General features: G+C 39.9%; 1 protein-coding gene across 1 annotated transcript in view; it reads right to left on the reverse strand.

Annotated features, from left to right (window-relative positions):
* ITPRID1 (ITPR interacting domain containing 1) overlaps positions 1–23,818 on the reverse strand; it is an 85,694-nt gene that overhangs the window by 43,561 nt on the left and 18,315 nt on the right. The window contains 6 exon segments of the mRNA XM_059932728.1: positions 1,739–1,812; positions 6,768–7,048; positions 7,051–7,335; positions 10,789–10,991; positions 12,405–12,491; positions 14,789–14,840. Coding sequence (XP_059788711.1) covers positions 1,739–1,812; positions 6,768–7,048; positions 7,051–7,335; positions 10,789–10,991; positions 12,405–12,491; positions 14,789–14,840 — 982 coding nt within the window.

Below are 23,818 nucleotides of genomic sequence, written 5' to 3' on the forward strand. Positions count from 1 at the left end.
TTATTACTTCCATGGTTCTGTGGATTGATTCAGTTTAGCTATGTGGCTGTTGCTTGGATTCTGTCAGGCAGTTGCAGTCTGATGGCATCTGGGCTAGAGTCATTTGAAAGTTTGACCGAACTGGGTAACTAAGATGGTTTATTCACAGGTGAGCTCATTCAAAGCTGTCCCACCAGAGTGATACCCACGTGTTGCACTTTTCACACAGAATGAGCTAGGGCTAGGTTTCCAGAAGGAATGTTCCAAGAGCAGGTATCTCAAGAAACAGGAAGCAGCCAGGTGGGTTAAAGGATAAGCTTGAAAGTGGCACAACATCATTTCTGCCATATCCTATTGGTCAAACAGTCCATGTGCTTTCATCTTTTGAGTGAAGTCATCTTTTGAACTTTGTGTAAACATTCATTCATTCATATGTGTATATATTTAATATGTACATATATAATTCATATATATGTGATCTATTCATATATATCAATCAAAGTAATGATTTTCCCTTTCCCTATTAATCAAACTAGTTTTACTTATTTTTTGTCAGTCCTATTTTTTCTTGGGTTAACAACACTGTTGTTGAAAGTAATAAAATCACATTTGCTTTACTATAATTCAGATTTTCTCCATTAGGCTAACCTTTACCCATCTTAATTTGTCCTATGAATTTGAGATTAAATGTAAATTAGCGCTTTTGCCTAACTTCCCAAATCATTTTTTGGAATGACTGGGGAGACTTACATGGTATCAGCAGACCTCTTAATTGAATGTCAAGGAAGGCAATTCCTATTGGCAGGGGGACCTCCAGCTTCACTGAGAAGCGCTCAATTAGATGGAAAACAGATGCTTATTTTTGTCTTATAAACCTCAGTGCAGGTTAGTGGTAATTACTTCGAAGAGCAGGATAACAATTTATGTAATCAGCAGGACCCTATAATTACTAATGCATAATTTCTAAACGGCGTTTAGCAAAATGAGGCCCATACATACACTTTGTAATGAAAAAAATGTGTTTGACACCACACTAAATTAAATTTTAAATTTGCATATTTTCTTCTAGGAAACACGCGAGCTTCATCTGCTTTATTTTGCTTAACTAACCCCTGTCTACTTTTAGCTCTTTTATAGGATCATGGAAATGCTGAATCACAATGATGGCTGAATGGCAGTGTAAGAACCAGTAGTGTAGAAAGACTTCCTTCTCTGTTTTCTAGAGTAATATAACACCAGTCTAAGAGATGATTTGGAATGTTACATTTAGGCAACTTGTTTCCACTGTGAGATTAATATGATGGTCATAGAATCACTTAATTTAGATTATAAGTGCCAGCAGAGAACTTAAAAATTATCTGTACTTATCTCTTCATTACAGACGGAAAAACTGAGGTCCAGTAAAATATGACTTGTGCAACAGCAAGCAGTTGGCAGTAGGAGTAAGAAATTATTCACTCAGTTAGTCCCAGGTCTGTGTAAAATCCATTTCATTAGCCTATTTGGGCCATATAGAGTTTTTGTTAGACAATAACACATACTACATTAGCCCCAGGAATACTGGACATTTCTGTAGTAAGTATTTTGAAATTTACATGTACATATGCCTTGCTAGCAGGTGTTTAATAATAGTAGGTTGAAGTCGTAGTAATAGTAGGTATAGCATCTCCTGAAGATAATTTAAGTTCTACATATTAAGAAAATTGAGCACTAGTTATTGACATTTTCTTTGTGAAAGACCACTTATGAAATTGTACACCTTGATGAATTCTTACCTACAGTTCCTGAGGTCATGTCAAGAGGATTACCAGCCTCTTCTTCAAAGCTCTGGACCTGAGACACCAAAATGCATCAGTCTCATTAGAAATGCTTTCATAATAAATTCACTTCATTTATTTAATCAACATATAATGAATACCTACTCGCTACTGCCAAGAGGATTAAACATGATTTCTGAACTCAGAGAGCTAACAGTCTGCGGCAGGCAGGTGGTATGTACAAGGCACTCATAACTAAGATTCAAAGAACTAAGGGAGTTAAGAAGAGGGAAAGGGAAAGATCACTTCTGGGTGGAAGGAATAGAGGCCCTGCCTGGAAAATGTGGCATTTGAACTAAACTTAAATAATATTATTGCTATTAACCTAGAAATATTTTCTTTGTTCCTAAAGAGCTTTAACTATATTTGGAGCAAGCAAGTTATTTCCCATATTTAATTTTAGCTAAGGGATTTATTTACAACTTGGTAAATTTGTGGAGAGCAATTCAGGAAATTTCATAACTCAGTTGCTATATAAAGCTTAGAAAGCTCAAAGAAAATTTGATTTTCAAATTGAGAGAGTAGAATTTATTTTAAAAATTCTTCTAAGAAATTAATGAATATTACCCTATTAATGAGAATAAAATTATTGTTAAAACAAAATAATAATTATTTCTTTAAAAATAATAACAGCTTTCTATAGAAACTTGATAAACATAAAAAGTTAAAGAAGGTAAGAAAATGGTTACTGTTATTATTTTGGAGTATGTCTTTGCAGGTTTTCTTTTAATACATTAATTCTGGACATAGTAACGTAGTCAAATTTTCACTCAAAATTTGGAGGGACCTTTTTTCCCCACATCATAAAATTTCTTTGAAAATACCATCTTCAATGAGTGCACAATAGGCCATATTCTGAAGGTACATTAATTTACTTAATGATTCTCCTAATGTTGGAAAGTTTTCTAAATTTTGCGAATAGAAATGATGCTGAGATGAGTATCTTTGTACATAAATCTATTTCTACATGTCATATTATTTATTTGGGATTCATGTCTGAATACTGAAGGCTGAGTCAAAGGATGAAAACATTTTAAACATTGTGGTACATATGGCCAAAAATTACCTTTAACCCAGGAATAAACAGAGGACTATGAGGATATATAGCTCAGCAATGTAAGAAGAAATATTTATTCCCTCTTTTTAATCCTTCATCTCTCTTTTCACAGAAGGTACTTTATACTTGTAATTGATTAGACATACTTCTTAACATTATTTTTACTGGTTTTGTAACTCAAACCAGTGTGCACCATATAAATTTTTCAGTATAATACGTAAATTTTTTCTCTGTGACCATTATCCTGGAGAAAAATCCACTTAGCGCAATGTAAAGTACCTATTCATCTATTAAAAAAAAGAACAAAAACAAAAAATTCCCAATAATGTAAAATGGAAACCAGGTGTATTCCTGGGTTATTCCACCTGGGCCAAACTTATTAATAAAAAAAAAAAAAAGAAATAATTATAACGTTTGAAACACTTCTCACCTAAACAAGATGCTGACTGGCATTGTTTAATAATATGGGCAACATTCTTACATAGGAGTTCCAGAGAGCAGGATCCTTGTATGTAAGCGAGAGGGAAGGTTAAAGATGTTATATTGTAGATACAAAGAAGCATCCTAAGAGAGTCTACAATTACAGAAGTTTCATAAGTATTAAATTCTCATAATATATTTGGGAATTAAAAAAAGAAAGGAACAGACTCAGTTTAACTCAGTAAAATTAAACACAAAAATGTTGATTTTTGCATTAAAAATCTATGTACAACTTGGTTGGAATCATAATTTTGAGAAGTGAGCCAAATATTACCATATTCAGCCTTTAGTAGGACTTTAGGGAAAGCATCATAGAGTGATCTGGAGGCAGAATTTGGCCAATCAGAGTTGAAATTCTGATAGGTAGATATTTAAGTACATTGGCTTATGTTTCAACTGCCATGAAAATCTGCCAATTTCACACATCGTTTTCATTTCTTGTATTTTAAAATTTGCCATTAAAAAATGACTATTAAATCTGGCATTAGCTCCTGTTTAAGCTACAACCTACCCAAGTTTCATTTACTCATACATTGGTATTAAGTGAAAGAAATATTTTTCTCCCAGTCTGTGTGATGAAGATTTAATATTTTAAATATACATTTTTAAGAAAACAAAATTCGGGACTTCCCTGGTGGTGCAGTGGTTAAGAATCTGCCTGCCAATTCTGGGGAAATGGGTTCGAGATCTCGTCTGGGAAGATCCCACATGCCGCGGAGCAACTAAGCCCGTGCGCCGCAACTACTGAGCCTGTGCTCTAGAGCCCGCGAGCCACAACTACTGAGGCCCCCACGCCTAGAACCCGTGCTCCGCAACAAGAGAAGCCACCACAATGAGAAGCCCGTGCCCACAATGAAGAGCAGCCCCCCACTCGCTGCAACTAGAGAAAGCCCACGCGCAGCAACAAAAACGCAATGCAGCCAAAAATAAATACATAATAAATTTATTTAAAAAAAAGAAAATTCAAATAGTGAGTTTTTTTTTTTTTTTTAAGAAATTCACGTTCTTTTATTTATTTATTTATTTATTTATGACTGTGTTGAGTCTTCATTTCTTTGCGAGGGCTTTCTCTAGTTGCGGCAAGTGGGGGCCACACTTCATCGCGGTGCGCGGGCCTCTCACCATCGCGGCCCCTCCTGCTGCGGAGCACAGGCTCCAGACGCGCAGGCTCAGCAATTGTGGCTCACGGGCCCAGTCGCTCCGCGGCATGCGGGATCTTCCCAGACCAGGGCTCGAACCCGTGTCCCCTGCATTGGCAGGCAGATTCTCAACCACTGCGCCACCAGGGAAGCCCAAATAGTGAGTTTTTAAATATCATTTTGAAGGCTCTCGCTGCCTTATATATACATATAGCCTCTTACACAAATCTGGGCAAATATTAAAGAAACACCACAAACAAAGTTGGCTTCAAAGTTCAACAGAATATTTTGTTTTTATATGGAAGCCACTCACAGACTAAATTAATATTATCAAATACTTCTAATATTAATTTACCCGTTTATGAATATTTACCAAGTTCCCACTATGTGCCACAAAACGTGAGGTTTTTATTTTTATTTTATTTTTATTTTTGGTGTCTGAGTGTGTTCTCCCTTACCACACCTATATATACTAATACGTATTGCTTTTCCTTGAATAATTGTCATATAAGAGTATTTGAAAGTTTGCCATGCAAGGACTAACATTCTCTTCTTAGTTCTTTATGTTGAATATGATGATATTTATCTCTCCCTGTACTCTCACATATAGACGACATACAAGGAACTTTGTTCTCCTCTAAGTCAGTATAGTTTGATGCAGAAGAAGCTTAGTAAGGGGACAGTGGAGTCTACTGAGGCTTGTCAACAGGCTGGCGTTTGGTGAAATTTCCTGTTTGGATCCTAGGAGATAGACAGCAGACTGAATAATGACTTGCAGATTGTCTTGATAGTCTTTATAGTAATTTAACTATTAGTTTGGTAATTAAATAATTTTTACAAGATTGAATAAAAGAAAATACTCTCTTTCAGTGCCACCTGCGATTGTATTCAAATCACGGCACTTGACCAAAGCTCTGTTTTTTCTCCATTTATAATTTTTATTCATTTTTATGCTACTGTTTTAAAGTCAGATTAATATTTTAAGGTTCTTAATTTCTGACATAAGACATATGCATACAAAAACATATACACATAGATATTAGGATCATTAACAGCTATACATTTTGAGGCAATTTTTATCTCTTTGTGGGATGGGGAGACCTACCAATAGGCATTCTTAGACTTCTTTTAAAGTTATTGTTAAGCTTTAACATCCTACGATTTCCTTGATTGTCTCAGCCCCCTGGCTGATTAAGAACCCCTTTTCTTACTCCCCAGATATCCAAACTTGTCTCTTTAGTGACATGAAAGTCTATCAGCAGAGCTGTCACTCTCCCTACCATGTTATTGGTTTTTGTGCTTATCCCTGCCACTACACTGTGGTTCCCCTGAGGGCAGAGTCTGTGTCCCAAAGCCTCACATGTAGTGGGCTCACATGTAGAGTGTCTCACCTGTAGAGGGCTCGAAAGAGAGTGGCCTGACCTTGGGATTGGCATATAAATATCCTACCCGACTTCTAAACAATTTACATGAAAAGGGGGAAAAAGCCTTGCTCTTCTATACTTTCTTTGTAATTAAAGAATAAAGAGATGAGTGAAAATGTGTATACATTTTTTTAAAAGACTTTGAAGTACAGTTGGGTGTGCCATCTAAATGACAATGAAAATTAGCATGTGTGAATGAAGGTGGGATGAAGAGGCAAAGAATATGTGTGAAATGGAGGTCAAGCTATGTGAGTATCACTAAATCCCAAAGCAAGCAAACAAATAAAATGCTATCAAACCCAAGTCCCTACTTTTTTTGTCCAAGGCCCTGCATTAGGTGTTGCAGGGGAAATATTCCCAAGACATATTCCCTTGAAGATAAAATCTAATCCTCAAGGAGCTGACAGTCCAGCGGGGGAGGTGTTATCAACACACACACACAATCTTTACTGTAACAAGCTCTCCCTGCCAAGGCTACGAGAATACAGAGGAAGAGTGGTGGGCTAGGTTCACTTAGCGGGAAGTAGCTGAACTGACCCTCAAAGAGGTGAAACATGAAAAGTTAGAGAGTAGATGAAAGTATACTGAGATGCATAATAAAACACTGAGGAAAAGCAAAGTGAAAAATAACCTGTGGATTCAGTTGTGAGCAAAAAAAGGAAAAGAAATGGGAGAAAGCAAAGGCTGGCTTCATACTAGTTTAGTTCTGACTGAAGTAACTAGAATGACCTTAAATGTCCTAGATTAAACAGAAGTTTGGAATGATAAGATGTAATGCTGAAGGGTTGAAAGATAAAGGGGTTAAATGAGGGGTGGAAGGCAAAAGATGCCTTGGTGGGAGTTACTTCCCTTAGAAGTTGAGTACACTGACCTCTTCCATTTTGAAGGAGTCTGGTGCTTTGCCTGCAAGACAAGACAAGCTCTTGAGTTTGTTAGTCTGAAGTGAGTTCTCCTTTTGAGTTCTGTCCTTGACTGACCCCTCAGACACACAGGAAGGCGGAGCCTGCTTGGCCAGCATGGATGAGTGAGGCCACTGCTTGCTCAGAAGAGCTTGGGGAGGATCACAAGGTGTCAAGTCATCACAGCCTTGAAGAGACCAGTGCTCTGCTGAAAGAGACAAATGACTTTGGTCGTGTTTGTTTGTCATGGCAACTCTGCTCCACACCCTGCTTCTGCAGAGACGATGGAAAATTTGTTTCTCATCTTCAATGACTGTGATGCTCCCAGCCTATCATCCCTTCTAGTGTTCTGCTTTGAACCATTCCCAAAAAGTTCACCCATTCTTCTTCGATGCTCCTTGGCTTCACTCACTGAGGTTCTTTGCACACTTTTTCCTTCATCTTCCTCTTCAGCTTTGTTCTGCAGGATGCTGACATCATTCAGCAAAGATGAGAAAGCACTGGCCACATGATCCAATATTTCCAGCTGTTAGAAACGGCCTGAACCATACAAGGAACACACAATTTTTAGTTTCAACGAAACTGCATTCATGTAGTAAAAACTGAAGAGATTTGTTAACACATGTGATTTTCAAGATGGGAAGGACTTTAAGTTTCTGAAACTCAAGTTTTCCTTAGTGTGTGCCATTGATTATTATGGAGGAGATTCCCCTACGTAACAAGGTATCACTGTATTATAGGGAAAGAGAATGCCTTTTATATTTAGTTGAATATGCGTAACTATATAGATTCATATAGTTTTTATGTGTTAATCTATAAAAACTGTAGGCAAGGATGAATCTTGAGATTAATGTCATGTGTTAAAGTAAATGTCAGAGAGTGAACCCAGCTCTTTCATAGGAAGTGAGCTTGGAGATTCTTCCATAGCTTGAGGCAGTCACCATCCTCATCATCACCTCCATCATATCCATCTATACCCTTCACCTGAGAGTGTGGAAAGATCATGACATATAGAATCAGAAGGCCTGGATCCAAATCCCAGATCAACCAGTCACTGAAAGTGTGACCACAAAGTAAATGAATTAATAGATTCATGGTACTTAATCCTGTGCCTGGCACATAGTAAATGGCCAGTTTCTTCATCTGGAGAATGAGGTAATAATACCAGTCTTATATATCTCTCACATCTGTTGTGAAAAGCACAATGCTATATAAATATCAGTTAAAATAAATGTGCACGACTCAGGAAGGGAATGTATTGTCTTCAGTCTTCCAAGAGAAGATAGTCATTAATGTGAAAACCCATTTACCTTTCCAAACAAACCAGCTCCTCAACTTGTAAGTCTTTCTGAACCACCTGGCCTCACTCATTCGGGCAATATGCAAGAATTGGCTTAATTAGTATGTGGGAGAGATCTAATGTAGCAAGGGCTATTTTGGGGATGCACTGCTACTTTGAAAAAATTGTATAAAATATTTTTGGTATCTCCAGACAGTAAAACCACAGTAATGGAAACAGAACATTTTGCTTTTATTACACAGCCTTCTCTCAACCCCAGTGATAGCACGAAGGGTTGCATAGCTCATCAACGGCCAAAGGCCCATTGGTGTGGAAGGATGCTGTCCTCTGTTCTGTTGTTTGCATCATCATAGCAATGCTAAAGACTCCTCCATGAGCAAATCATGGTGCCTACCTGTTTCCTTCACCTGAAAGTGGCAGATATTGACCATTCATAATTCTACTCCAAAAAAATGTGATGGGCGTCTTATGGAGGACTGTGATATTCTGTCAAGACCTAGAGGAACTCTTGGGTTCCAGATGTTTTCAGAAATATTCTGATTACACTTCCCCCTTAAATTTAGTTGTAAGCTCAACAGCATGATTGAATCATAATTCCACTTTTACGATTGTCTTAGTATCCTTTCTATAGCAGATTAAAAAAAAAATTTTATTTATTTATTTATGGCTGTGTTGGGTCTTCGTTTCTGTGCTAGGGCTTTCTCTAGTTGTGGCAAGCGGGGGCCACTCTTCATCGCGGTGCGCGGGCCTCTCTTGTTGCGGAGCACAGGCTCCAGACGCACAGGCTCAGTAGTTGTGGCTCACGGGCCCAGCTGCTCCGCGGCATGCGGGATCTTCCCAGACCAGGGCTCGAACCCGTGTCCCCTGCATTGGCAGGCAGATTCTCAACCACTGCGCCACCAGGGAAGCCCTATAGCAGAGTTTTATACTTAGACTAATACAAAACCTATCAATTTAATTGGTTCAGGCAATTCAGAGAACATAATAGTGTGAAGTGTTGGATGGGGCGTTTTGTTTGTTTGTTTTGCTTTGAGGTACACTGAACAATGAACCAACTGATTCTCATCCCTTCAAGTTGGAACATTTTGTACTGACTTTGAAGGAGACATACTTTTCCATTCTGTCTATGGGACAACCAACTAATTTTACTATTGCTTGTTTTACATTTGACTTTCTCAGTTTTCTCGAGTTGAAAGTGTACTGTAAGTGTTGAGTGAGAACAGGTACCGTGCTCTATTAGTACAGTTTTAAGTGGTGGAAATAAGAAGGGGCCGGCAGTCACAGGATCAGGGGCCAACTCCTGGTTTCCCTATAATCCATGTGTCAATGTCATCTGTGAAATGTTTACTTCACAGATCTGCTCAATCACTCCTCAAATATTGGTTAAGTGTTATTATTCTCCCCAAATAAATAATTGATCAGAGATTTTGCATCTCTGTGGGGCTTGGAGGAGGAGACAACAAAGAATGGTATTAATTTCTTCTAAAGGTAAAGAAACATTACATTGCAACACCTTCAGTTTTGCATACTCTTTTTAAAAAATGTCATTGCTGAGATTTCTGAGACCCATTTCACCCCTATGAAAGCAGGGGAAACAGAAACTGAAATGAAAAATCTAAGTAAAACCTCTGTTCCTGATATTTGTTTGAGAGAAACACTTCATCTCACTTGACTTTCCTTTCAGTGAATTTATTTATTTAGAAGAATTTATTTAACAGAATTTTGGCATGTTCCCCAGTCCAGAATTCTGCAAACTCTATTCCACGGAGGAGGTGTTCTTTAATGCTCCTCTAAGAGAGGTTCTGTCCTGAACTGATTTTGAAAACGCTGCATTGCATCCCCCCTAGGAGACTGAGAGGGCACCTCAGCATATTAAACAAAGCCTGCAGTAAAAAAACCTGTTTAACTGTAAGCCATCTTTCTCCCAAATTATTTGAGCACAGTACACATACTCCAAGAATATCCTCAGTAGTGTCCTAGAGAAAAGTATTCCATTGACCATCAGTTGGAGAAAAACTGCAGCATGCATGAGAACTATAAGATTTAAGCACAGTTAATCCACGAATCTGAAGATATGACAGATTTATAACTACCAATTACAGCTTGGGGTGGAAATAAGCAGTGTTCTAAGCCTCACAGATGAGGAAATTAAGGTTTCACTTAGTGACTCATGATAAGCCTTGCCAGATCCTGGTTTCTCTGACCTCTGGGTATGTGGCTATGGTATGTATTAGTGCCGTTCACCAGTACTGTCTTCCTTCTGGGCATGTGGTAGGATTGCATGTTGTCACCCCTTTGGAGTGAAGTGTGGCCACATGATTTATTTTGGACAATGAAATCTGAGCACACTTGATATGTGTAAGTTCTGAGCAGGAGGCTTTAAGACCCAAGTATGGTTCTCTATTTCCACCTTTTCCCTGTCATTACTATCAGTGATGTTCCAGATAGTTGAGCCAAGTCCATGGATAAGGAAAACATCATGGAACAGATCTTTCTTCCTCCCAAAATATACACCAATCCGCAGTGGACATGGAGAGTGATCGTGACATAAACCTGTTTCTGTTTGAAGCCACTGAGATATTGGCGTTGATTGCTACTGCACAGATCTCCTGGCCCATCCCTCCTAATACTGTGGCTCATCTGACTGCTCATTGTCATTGCTGAGATTCTGACGCCATGTGGTCCTCACTTACTGTACAAGTTAGTGTTCTCAATGTCCATTCGCTGTTTTTGAGCTTCAAGAAAAACACGGATGTTGATTCCTCTGGCTGCTGAGCCACAACCCAGGAATCTGGCTGGGATTCGTGTGTAGATGTCTGGCTCGTCAGCACCAAACCCCAGATCCAAGAGAATCTCCACTGGATCTTTTTCCCAAAATTCCAGCCATTCAGGAATGCTGCAGTAAAAATATGAATATCTTTATCCAGTAACAGTTCAACCAAAAGCCATTTTTTTTCCCTAGTCACCTCACCCACCCAATCTTCCAGAAATTGAGTAAAGGAGGAATCTGAATAGACAAACAGATGGTGCATTTACTAGAGCTCATATATACTTCCTAAAAGGACAGTCCTTCACCCCCGCTCAGGGACTGCTTGCCTGTACTTTAAAATGAGTTTATTTAACAGGTTTTCCATTTCACAACAGGCAGATGTTAAATTAGATATGGCAGGGAGATTGTGGGACAAAAACCAGAGGCAGTGAAGTGATAACCACAAAAAATGGTAGTTGATGGCAATATGAAACAGAAGGAAAAAAAACAACCCTGAAAACAGTAGACTAAAAAAAAGAATATTTAAAAAGAGTATCAGTCTGGGGCATCCCCAGTCATGCAGATTTGTTGAGGATATCACTAAATGGAGACTACAGGACTAACGTTCACAAATAATGACTTTTAAGTCCCTAGGTGAGGTTAAAATATGTTCTGTATTTTTTTGGACTTGGCTGAGAAACAAGAAGTACTTTTTTCAACTTGTTTTATTCGGTGCTGGCACTTAAAATGATACCCTTCAGTTATGTGGACATTATATTTATATATACCAGCTCACTTCCTCCTCACTGACTACCCATTTACACAAATATTTATTGAACGTCTGTCATGTTCTAGGCTCTCTGGTAGGCACCCAAGGCACAAAAAAGAACAAAAATAATATAGTCCTGCTTTCTAATGGCTCACATTCTCACGGCCAAGAATATAATTATTGATTGATTTGTCATTAAAAATACTTTCAATATTATTTACTTTTTAAAATCTATATCTAATCAGGTAAGAAAGACATAAAATACACTCACCTTGTTAAAAATTGTAATGTCCTACATAAGCGTCTCTCTCCCCTTGGCCATTACCCCTACAAATCCTGACTGCCTTCCTACTGAATTTATGTGTATCCTTCCAGACATTTTTTTTTTATGTAGTTACACATATGCTTTATAGTTTTCACTTGTTGGCTTTATAAGCAGTAACATATTCTATGTATCTTTCTGCATCTTGATTTTTTTCCTCTTAAAATATGACTTAAAGATCATTGTAAGTTAGTATAGTTATCTCTACCTATTCCTTTTATCACTGTATAGAATTCCATAAAATGGGTGGGCCAATAGTTTAACTGGCCATTTCCCCATTGACAGATATTTAGTCCACCTTCACTGAACCTTTTACATCGTTCTTGCAAGTTGGGGTTCCGAAATCCTTTATTCATTCTCTCATCCATCCATTCAACAAGTATTTCTCAAGTGCCTATTTGTAATTTCATGAACTCCATCATTGAAGAGAATGATTTTTCTGGATGAAAAGTGCCTGGAAATCACATACCTTTGTGGTATACTTGCAGCAGAATGGCAAGAGTTGAAACTGGTCCCTCTGGAGAGCGTGGGAGTTTCTAAAAACTGATGCAGAGATCTGCAGTCGGGGGTGGGGGTGGGGGAAATACCAACGATGAGATGTGTTGGTTTAGATAGTCCCCTGGGAGGTCATTGTGACTCTTTCCCTTCCAGAGCAAACATTTGCATTTCCTCTTTTTTTCTAGTAATCTCCTAATGGCCACACCTTTGAAGAAGAGAGAGTGTGCAGCAGAGGAACTGCCCCTCTCTTCAAGAGCGTGGCGTTACAGAAGGTGTAAGAATCTAAGTGTTAGGTGCCCGCAAGTGCTCATTATAAAGGTGACAGAATGTCTCACTTTGGACAGATGGCAAATCATTGGGGAACCTTTCAGGAATACAGCTTTGCTAGGCACCAACTTTCAGGAAAAAGTTAAAATTATGTGATGAAAGAGGTAGAGCAAGCAACCACTGAAGCGACTCTGCATGAATTCTCATAATGGTGGAGGGTTTCATACTGCATAGTTAACACTCTCTAAGTGCCGTCTCCTGTGGTCATCCATATGCAACGCTAACAAACTCCTTTCTTATGGCAAAGGCAAACACGAGCGTCTCTCTCTCCAAATAGGCCTGCGATGCAAGTCATTTGAAAGGGTTTCCAAACGGAATGGAACCCTGTTATAATATAGTTCACTTTTATATGGCTCAGATATACCATAACATATCTAGCTTCATCAATAGAACAGCAAGTGGGCACAAAATTGGAATTTATCAAAGAATACAATGTTGATATCAGTTCTCCCAAGGAGACCAAGTTATCTTACATGGGCTCCTGAATTTGCCTTAGCCTGGTCCACATTTGGTAAGAAGAGCTGGGCCCCGCCTCTTCTTTGTTTAATTGCTTCTCTGTATTAAGGCCGGGAAAGTGCACATTTCTGAATAATAAAGATTCTGTTTTAGCAGATGACTGAGCTGGCCGAGAGCCTTGGAAGGCAGGAAGAAGATACCTTTCACTTACTGCCTCCCCTCAGTTTGCATTAGGTTTGCCATAATTTTTGTTTCACTCTGTGTTTGAGATTCACACTTTATTTTACAATGTTCAGCAGAGCTACCCAGAAACTGCCCTGACCTTGGATCCAGGAGAATCCATGTTCAGTCACAGTTCTAATCAAGCTGTAGGAGCGTGGGTGAGTCACTGACCTTGACTTGTCATTTTCCTCTTCAACAAAACGAGTTGCCTGAGGGATTTCTGTGGTCCCCACGCCTCTATGATTCTGTGAGTAGCAGAAACATCTAATCTTCTAAGAGGGAAAAACTATGCCAAAGTAGCATTTTAGGTGTGAATCGGTAGGAGGTAGAGGGATACAGTGTTGAACGTTTGGTTTTCGACAAGTTTGAATTATCCGGAGAAGGCAAGAGTGACTAGAGCGTGGGAAGCAGAGTTCCCAAGCCCCGAAAGCACACTGTCTGTTCTGGTGGTTCTTACATTAGAGTGGGCCTCAGAATATTTGAAGGGCTTGCAAAAACGTAGATTTCTGATCCCTACGTCCAGATTTTCTGATGTGATGTGACTGGGGTGAGGCTTGGGAACCTGCAGTTCTACTAAGTTGCCAGGTGATGTTCCTGCTGCTGTTGGGACCCCTTTGGGACCTAGTCTCTCTCCTCATATTAGGGACACTCAGAATGCTTTCTACCTAACAGTGGAAACCGTAGGCATTCTTGTCCAGCAAATAGCGTGATAATAACGGACAATATGGAAACACGGTTGTAACTACTTTATGAACAGGTCCTCATGACTAGCTGAATTTTAGTAGAATACCATTTACGCAGATGCTTTAATTAAACTCCTAACATTGGAAACTGTAGGCATTCTTGTCCAGCAAATAGCATGATAATAACGGACAATATGGAAACACGGATGTAACTACTTTATGAACAGGTCCTCATGAATAGCTGAATTTTAGTAGAATACCATTTACGCAGATGCTTTAATTAAACTCCTAACATTGGAAACTGTAGGCATTCTTGTCCAGCAAATAGCGTGATAATAACGGACAATATGAAAATAATGAATGTAACTACTTTATGAACAGGTCCTCATGAATAGCTGAATTTTAGTAGAATACCATTTATGCGGATGCTTTAATTAAACTCCCCGCAAGCCAGCATTTGCTGAGGTAATTTGCGCACTCTTTTATGACAATTAAAGAACCTCTATCTCTCTCGAGGCTGGTACAAATGGTTTAGGCACTGTGGCTAAACCAGTGACAAGATCCCAAGACCCATGGCATTATAAAGAGACCTCCTCACTTCCACTTCATTTATGAAAGACGTGGCTGTAAAATCCTGCAGTGAAATAACAGTGACTCTGTCACCTACCTCGTGTAGTCTTTCACAGTCATTTGAACCATTCCTTGTTCATGAAAAGGAACTGCAACAAAAAAGAGGAGATGAGCTTAATTTCCTTTTTTTCTAAAGGAAGATTTTCTCACCTTCAAACGAACCAACATGGCACTGATTTCCATATCCAAACTGTATCGGCCTGAGATACAAGGCATCTCTGTAGTGAACAAGACAGAATGTAATTAATGACTAAACTGTGTGACAAGCACTTGAAGAAATGTGGTACTTGCTCAGTGAAGGGGGAAGTCAGTGGCAAATGAAGTAGTCAGCAAAGATTTCATGGAGGAAACAGTACTTGTCTTGGATTTTTAAGAATGGGGAGAATTTGATAGATGGAAAAGAGGTGTCGTCATGAAAGAAGAGTGTCTATAGCAAGTGCCAAGCACAGTGATAGGGCTAGGCTGATTAGATCACAAGGCATTTTGGAATACTCTCTCCTGGTACAAAAGGTTGAGGAGCAAGGATGGGGACAGGCAAAAGAATACATGAAGAACCCAGCATTCACGGACCAGTTTCCATTAATTTGTATCACCTAATCCTTACAACAGTCTTATAATTTAGGACCTATTCTTATTCTTCAGATAAGGAAACTGAGACTCACAGAAGCTGAGTAATGAGCCCATGACCACACAGTCAGAAGTAGCAGATCCAGGAATTTATCATTACATTTATTATTGATTTATTTAACATTAAGTTTGTGTGAGGCAGTGTGCTAAGCATGTTACCTGCACAATCTGTTTATCCGTGAAATAGGTATCATTCATCCCCACTTAAGAGAGAAGTAAACTGAGGCTCAGAGTAAATAAATTTCCCATGGCCAGTAGGATGCCACAGCTTATTTTTATTTGTTGCTGTTGTTTCTTTTCAAGACACTACGCTGTCAACAGATTGTCTTGTTGCTTATTTGAAAGCCGGAAAGAAGAGTTTATTATGTATGTGTTAGGACATGGAAAACCATAAAAAGTTTTTGAGCAAACAAGTAAATGTGAGAAGGACGATGTTGAAAGTCCATTTGCCTGGTTAGTGGTGCTGAGGACAGAATAGAAGAGCTACATATTGGATGTCAGAGAGGCCTATTCAGGGGCCGAAGCAGTACTCAGAACCTGTGTCGTGAGGTAACGCTGCGGCAGACATCTGCAGAAGGAAGTGTTCAGAAGACAGGCAGTTCCTCAGAAGTCCCCCACTCCATCCCCAGGGCTTCCAATTTCCTCTCACTGTGGCTCTCCTGGGCGCAAATGTGTGACATGTATCAAACTGGAAGTATTACCACCCAGCACTTCTATGAGAATGTGAAGTTCTTCACCATAAGAAATATAACACAGGTTGGGAGAGATTTTGGAAAAACAAGCTTAAATGATCGAAACATATATAAAAAAGGAAAGTAATAAAGGGCTCTTCAGTCTGGAGCCAGAGTTCCTCTCTGGGTAGGGGGTCTCTGAATAGATCTCAAGGTATCTGGGAACTTGTCTCTTAATACCAAATTTTGAGGGTGAAGATAAGAATACTCATAGTTTTCAGCTGTTTTTTTTAAGGCTCAGTGACCCTGCCAAATGGAAAAGGGCAACTGGTCTAGAAAGATAAAGACTAGAGGTATATTACTGAGGCGTGAGCAAACAGTGGATTCTTAATTAAGTCCGAAATACATAACTACAATGTTAAAAGGTAATGAGAAAACAGATACAGTAAGTTCTGCCCTACAAAACAAATGGAATTCTGTCACCACAAGAGCTATATAGGGTGAAAAATATTAATCTATGATAAAGGTTTAAAAATAAAGTATATATATATCTCCATGCTACCACTCTCAATCTCACTCTCATAGCAGACATCATTAATCAATTACATCACTTTCTCATAGAGCCTAGATAGGCTCTCAAAATTGTCAGGAATTGAATGAGATGAAGCTTTTATGCCATCCTTTGTGTAGAGTAAACTTCATGAGTGGCTTTTTTTTTTTTGAATAAACAAACTTCATCCTTTGTTTAGAATAAACTATGAGTTTAGAATAAACTGCTTCATAGAACATTATAGAGAGCCACTACCAAGGATGGAATATCAAGGTGAATGACCATTATTATGATACAAATGTGACATTTATTAAATGTGCTATGTGGTATCTGGTGACAGTTATTCATGTAAGTTAAAATATCTGACTTAAACTTATGCACCAATTTAGAAATGAGCTTAGAATCCAAACTCCAGTGTTTTGCCCATTACATCAGTAGTTCTAAAACTATGGGTTTTAATGAGGAATTCTTTTGCAAATTTCTAGTAATTTAAATAGATAAAAGGAGTGCTGTTCTGGGCAGAGTGGTCTCCCATTTAGCTCTTCCTTCACTCTGTCAGTCACCTCCACAATCCAGTTCGAAAAACATCATCTATCCAACACCAAATCTCTCACCTAGGCAGGCATTGCTAATCCACTGCAGCACTCTTGCTCACTGAACTCAGTCTCAAAGTTTCTCAAATCATAGAGCCAATGCCAATTGATTAAAGTTGTCACATGGGAGAAAGCCTATTTGCCACTTTATTAATCATGTTATAGATGCAAGCACAGTATAATTTTTTGGCAGTCATGTTGTAATGACTTGATGAATTAAATAATAGGTTGCCCAAAATGGAAGGTTTAAATAAATATTTATCATATTCAGCAATTTTTTGTCTATTTCTCCCTGCCCCCACCATCTCCATCTACTGCTTTGCATGTATCTCACAAAGGCAGGCTCCATTTGTGCTTAGTTAGCTCATCCAGAGAATTCTGGAATTTCTGAGCAGCTCTTGCATAAAACACTCCGGGGTTCTAGGACATTTGGCTTCATATTCTGCCAGTACCGCCACTCTTGCCACTGCCTCAGTCTTTTCTGGTTGTCTGCTATCGCTCTGGGTTTCCTAGAACATGTGAACGGATGTATACGTCCAGGCCAGGGGTCTGGCATTGTGGCCAGAGTGAATTGCTCAAACTGTCAGAGAGGAAATGAACCATTTTCAGATAGTGATGAAAAGAGTTAGCACAGCCTTGTTGAGTTTTCAAAAACCCTAGCCCCACAGAAAATCTAAGTCATCCATAAAATTCCACATCCCTTCACTCAGGGCTTCTTCATGAGATTCTAGTGCCCACACAGATCTAGTAGCCACATTCCACGGATCACACCCCGCAGCTCTGCTGTCCAGGTTCAGGAGCAATCTGGTTGCCAGGAAACCAAGGGCAGCCCCAAAGGGGAAAAGAAGCCCCTGAAGGAAACATATTTTCTAAGGAACGTGCAAAGTGGACCTGGCTAGTTCACCGTGGCGTTGTTTTCTGTTCCGATGACACACATGAAAGCCTTACACAGTTTTAGCATCAGCGGGCCCCGTAAGGCCCAGCCGTCGCTGACAGCTAGGGGCTGGGCAGGATGTTTGACCCCCCTCACCTGAATCTCGCCCTCACTGATATACAGATATAGCTTTTACATCTTTTGTTAGACTCTTTATACTCTTTCTTTTTGATCTTGTTTAAAATGACACAAATGTCTATCTCTATCCAATATATTCAGACACATAGGCTTCTCTGCTGCCAAGCTTAGATTCTGGAGAAAATGTAGCCAGGGAAAATCGATATAATTTTTTAAACTCACAAGACAAGCCTGATTTTTAAAATTGTAATATAATTATCAAAAATTAATTAGCTTCACTGCTTCATTTCCATTTTTCACTCCCTGGACACCCTGAGTCCTGGGAGACCAAGGGGCATTTTCAGCGTTACTACGTGTTCACTTCCTGATGACTGTGGAAACAGGAACTGGCCTTCCCAGTGTTGGACGCTGACAGTTGAGTCTTGCACAGGACGGTGTGAATCTATTATTCCTTGCCTGTTTGAGGATTTTTGGTTTTACTTTAGCTTTTTTTTTTTTTCCACTTTGTTAATTTGTAAGGTAAACTTCCTGGAACCTGAGGACAAGCTGGTCAGGGTCAGGCCCTTGCTTCTTTGCCTGTTTTCAATAATGAACCTGAAGCTGGTAGCCCGGTTCTCAGCAGCATTGGTATTCCTAAGCTTTTGTTAAAACCCAGAAGATCCAGCAGCCCTGGCTCAGGTCTCTTCAGGGCAACATCTGCTGGAGGTGATGCGCTCTGCAATTCTCTGCAGTCTGCCTGCCTGCCAGGCTCACAGAAGCATTTAAGTCTGTGACCTCTGATCAGGGCACAAATTTGACACCTAGGGAATGCCATCATGGGACAAACAAACTGCTCCTGTTACCCCGGATTTCCCCAAGCTTCTGCAGGTAGAAGGTGGGACCCTTACAGATGCACCTGTGTTCACCACATAAGCCTGCCTGCTAAGCCTCCTCAAATCCACACTGGCTTCTCTGGGTGCTTGGCTCTGATATTTTCTCCATTTCTTTGTCCTTCCAAGATAGCACTCTTATTAGGTTTTTAAAGCCAGATTTTACTCTCTAAAAGCATTGAGGGAACAAAGAAAGAGAGAAAAAATTAAAGTCCTCCTATCCTCAAGTTTCCTAAGGGTTGGTCTGAAGGAAAATTAAAGTGAGAAAAAAAAAAATTCCCTGCTCTACTCAATACATCCCATTGCATGGGTTAAAACGGCAGTTCTGATTCCCTTTTAGATACTTGAGTCCACAGCCACCCTCCCTACTGTTAGGTGGACTTCTGCCATCTGAAGCAGCAGACACTGCACTTAACCCTGCAAAATGTATTACTGGAGAAGATGTAGTGAGATATGCAGAAGGCACTAATTAGCACCTTTATTGGCTTGGAAAGCATTTTTTATTTTGGTTTTCCTAAGCATTTCTGACTGATTCATGGAAGACATTTGGTTCTTTGGAATATCGTCCAATAGACTAATCAAATTGCATTTTCACAGGGCTCTAAAATAATAGCATTCTGCAGCTTTCTGTATATTTAACTCCTGCATGACCAAGACACTTAGTAGAGGCAGTCAGCAGGGTTTATTTGTCTCAGTTGGCAATTTATTAAACTATATTCTTACAAAAAAAAGAGACTCTGACATTCTCCCTGACCCTCATGCTCAGAACTTTAAAGCCAGTTGTGATGCTTTGCTCTTGTTAACCCAGATAGCTGTTTATTTTCCAGATGCTGTGGACTCTTCTTCTCTATTCCTCTGCTGACACCCAGCCCAAGCCCTCATCACCCCAAGCCTGAGGTCATAATAGCTTCTTCCCAAAGGGTGTACCTTCTTCCCATTGCCAGGATAAACACTGGAATCTGTCATCTCTCTTCTTAGAAACCATTCATAACTCATTACAATAGAGATGGCAAATGTGAAACACACCTGCTTCAATTCCCCAATGCTGCACCTGTGGAGTTATTACTTATTATTCATGACCCTCTATTCAGGTGAACAAAGATATGGCTTCACAGTTCTACTCAACACAGACCCCAGCTGTAACTACCCATCCTTTGGCTGGAACTTGAGATGACACTTCTTTGCCATCCCTGTCCTAAGACGTCAAGCGTGATTCCCTCTTTCTGGATTTTAAGGCATTTATAACCTGACCACACCCTATTTAACAGAAACATGTCTCCCTTTGCTCCTTAGCATGAAACCTTTTCTCTAGTCTTATCACCCTACATGCTTTCCTGAACATATTCAGTTTGCTTCTCACTCTGTGCCTTTATTCAAGCTCCTATTGCTTACAGGAAATGACATCGACTTGCTTTGTCTCTTTGTTTTTTCAAAACCATATCTCTCTTTGATTGACTAGCTCAAGTCTCACCTTTTTTTGAAGATTGCCTAATCTGACTAAATCATGTTTATTATGGACCAGTTTTACTAAGATCTTTTTGTTGACTAGCTTTAGGGAAATCAGATGTGTTAGAGATGATTCTTGCCTCAGTGGCCTTTACAATTTTGTTAATGAGGCCGATCATATACTAATAATTTGAGGCAGCACAGACCAAGTGTCATATGGGTAGAACCCATGATGGATGTCACTGATGTTCAGAAGAGAGACTGAGTCTCTTAGTGCAGGTGTCAGGAAGGGCCTTACAGAGAATATGGGACTTGGGTAAAGTCTCAAAAGAAGGGCAAGAGGTAAACGGAAAAGGAAAGACTTTAAGACAGGAGGAACTGGATGAAGAAAGAGAAAGAACTAGGTATAATGAGAGGAGATAAGACTAGACAGTCTTGTAGAAAATTGTAACAGGTTATATTCACATTGTAATGGTCCTGGAAAGTCAGAGTGACATACTTGAGAGCAGGAGTCATATATTCTACATCTTTGCATTCTCCACCTTGCATAGTTCTCTGCTTTGAATGTTTTCATTTGATAAACATTATGTTCATATTATAAACATTCTTATAATATAGACAAATTTAGAACTTGATCTTGTAAGTTCTTATTATTTAATAATTAAAAAAAATTAATTTATTGATTGATTGATTTTTGGCTGCGTTGGGTCTTCGTTGCTGTGCGCGGGCTTTCTCTAATTGTGGCGAGTGGGGGCTACTCTTGATTGCGGTACTTGGGCTTCTCATTGCGGTGGCTTCTCTTGTTGTGGAGCATGGGCTCTAGGTGCGCGGGCTTCAGTAGTTGTGGCATGTGGGCTAAGTAGTTGTGGCTCGCGGGCTCTAGAGCGCAGGCTCAGTAGTTGTGACGTACTGGCTTAGTTGCTCCGTGGCATGTGGGATCTTCCTGGACCAGGACTTGAACCCATGTCCCCTGCATTGGCAGGCAGATTGTTAACCACTGTGCTACCAGGGAAGTCCCCGAAAGGGGTAAGTTTACTCTTCAGGGACCTCTCTGAGAATCAGAGAAGAAATGTCTAAATATTAAAAAGGACAAATGAATTAACCACCCATCAAGTAATCAATGGCACCAAGCAGAACTTTGATAGAAACTGTCTTTTTGCTGTAGGAGATCGTTCTAGTCTTTTCACTCGCAGTTATGCGTGGATGTGTTGTTGCACAAGCACACATGATATAAACCCACATGTTGACACATGCACTACATGTATGCGTCTGCCCTTGCAGCATCAGGATGGTATGCTCCACAGTCAGGCAGAGCCGATGTTGGATTTGTTCTCTGGTGGTGGGAATGGGTTTGCCACAGTCCAGCTCCTCTCTCCAGGCTTTCTTATACACAATTTTAATATGAAACCTGGGATTAGGAATGAGTCAGCAGCCTGAGAAGAGGAAATTTAACATCCATGACCATGATCCCTTTAGTACCACCGCTGACCCCAAAGAGGCTCTGAATGTCCTATTGTGTTTGTGATTATAGGAAGGTCTGTGGATCCTTATTGAGCTCAAACCAAGAATCAAACTTGTTTGCTTGTGAAGTTGGTGACCAAGAGGAGTTAATCTGCACCCAGTGGTGGTGGTTCTTGGAAAGGGAAAAGAGAAAGAAATTGAACGAGGCCCATGAGGCTCTTTCCTGTCATGTGCCCTGAGCAGACGGTGTCCTGGAGATACATCAAAAGGAGACTGTCAGACCACTCAGCTAAGATACCCTAATGTTTGTCAGAAGACAGGGCAGAAGGTGAGAAACCTTTGTGAAGTACATTAGTGAGACTCGGGATTCAAGCCGTATGGGCAGTTGTCCAACTTTTTACAGTTATTGATGTTCATATGGAAGGAAGGAGCAAGGGAAGTTATTTTTCAAAAAGGGAGAAGCCCAAATGATTTCTATTGGTAAATAATCCTGGGTAAGCGATGTTTCAGTGGAAGAGACCTCAAAGCCCCAGGAGGCAAGGTCCCAGAGCGGAGACCCAGGCTCTGCCAATGGCTCTGGGAAGCCAGGGGAAGGTGCCACGACCACCTCAGTACTGCTTGGCCACTGGATCATTCCCATCATTCCCATCAGCCAATACACCTTGCCTCAATAACTCGCATTCCCGGAAGAGAATATCTTTTGTCTCCACCTCTCCTCCAGCTGTCATTTTAATTCACTGCTCCCTTTTACCTCATAACTCCTCCAAATACTTTTCTGTTTCTACTTCTTCTATTCCCATTTTCACTTGAAAGCAGTACTATCAGGCTTTCTCCTCCACTGTTCCTCTGAAATAGCTCTTTTCAAGGTCACCAATGACCTAATTGCCAAACCTAATGGTCAATTCTCATTCCTCATCATGTATGACACATTAACAACAGTTGACAGTGTTGATCACTCCCTCCTTGATACCCTAACTTCACTCATCTTCCAGACACTTTTCTCTTGGTCTCCTTTTTACTTCATGACCTACTCCTTCTCCTCCTCCCTTGCTGGTTTTTCCATATCTTCCTGACTTCTTCTCTGTCTCTGTGCACTTGCTTGGTGATCTTATTTGGACTTCTGGCTTATCATCATCTATATGCCAACTCGACCCAAACATTTATCTATTCCCAGACTTTCCACTGAACTCTAGATTTGTATTTCCAATTCGTACTAATGTATACCTATTTACTAGTATCTGCTTGGGTATCTATTAGGTATTTGAGCCATAGCATGCCTAAAATTGCATCTCTTACCGCCAGCCTGACCCTTCATGTTCTTCCCATCCCAATAAATAACCATGCATCTTCCCAGATGCTTGTGCAAAATCCACTGCATTCATGCTTGACTTCTCTCTCTCTCTCTTTCATACCCTACATCCATGAGCATATCCTGTCCTGCCTATATTCCAGATATATCCAGAATCTAGCACTTCTCTCTGCAACAACTGCTACTGCCCTGGTCTATGCCCCCATCTTCGCTCCTCTGAATTATTTCCTTAGCCTCCTAACTGGGCTCCCTGCTTCAAAATTTTCCCCAGCAGAGTTTATTTTCCAAGTAGCAGCCAGAGCTGTCCTGTTAAAAAGAACCAAGACTATGCCACTCCTTTGTATAAAACATGTTAAAAGTTCACTTTTCCCTCAGAATAAAAGTCAAAGTACTTACAGGGATACATATAGCCCTAAATTATTTGGCCTCTGAATAATTCTTGAACTCATAGCTCTTTACTGTATCCCTTGCTCATTTAGCTGCAACCATTCAGGCCTCCTTGCTGTTCTTGGAATACAGAGGGTACATT

This window comes from Balaenoptera ricei, chromosome 9 (genome assembly GCF_028023285.1).
Source record: "Balaenoptera ricei isolate mBalRic1 chromosome 9, mBalRic1.hap2, whole genome shotgun sequence".
In the NCBI taxonomy this organism is placed as follows: domain Eukaryota; kingdom Metazoa; phylum Chordata; class Mammalia; order Artiodactyla; family Balaenopteridae; genus Balaenoptera; species Balaenoptera ricei.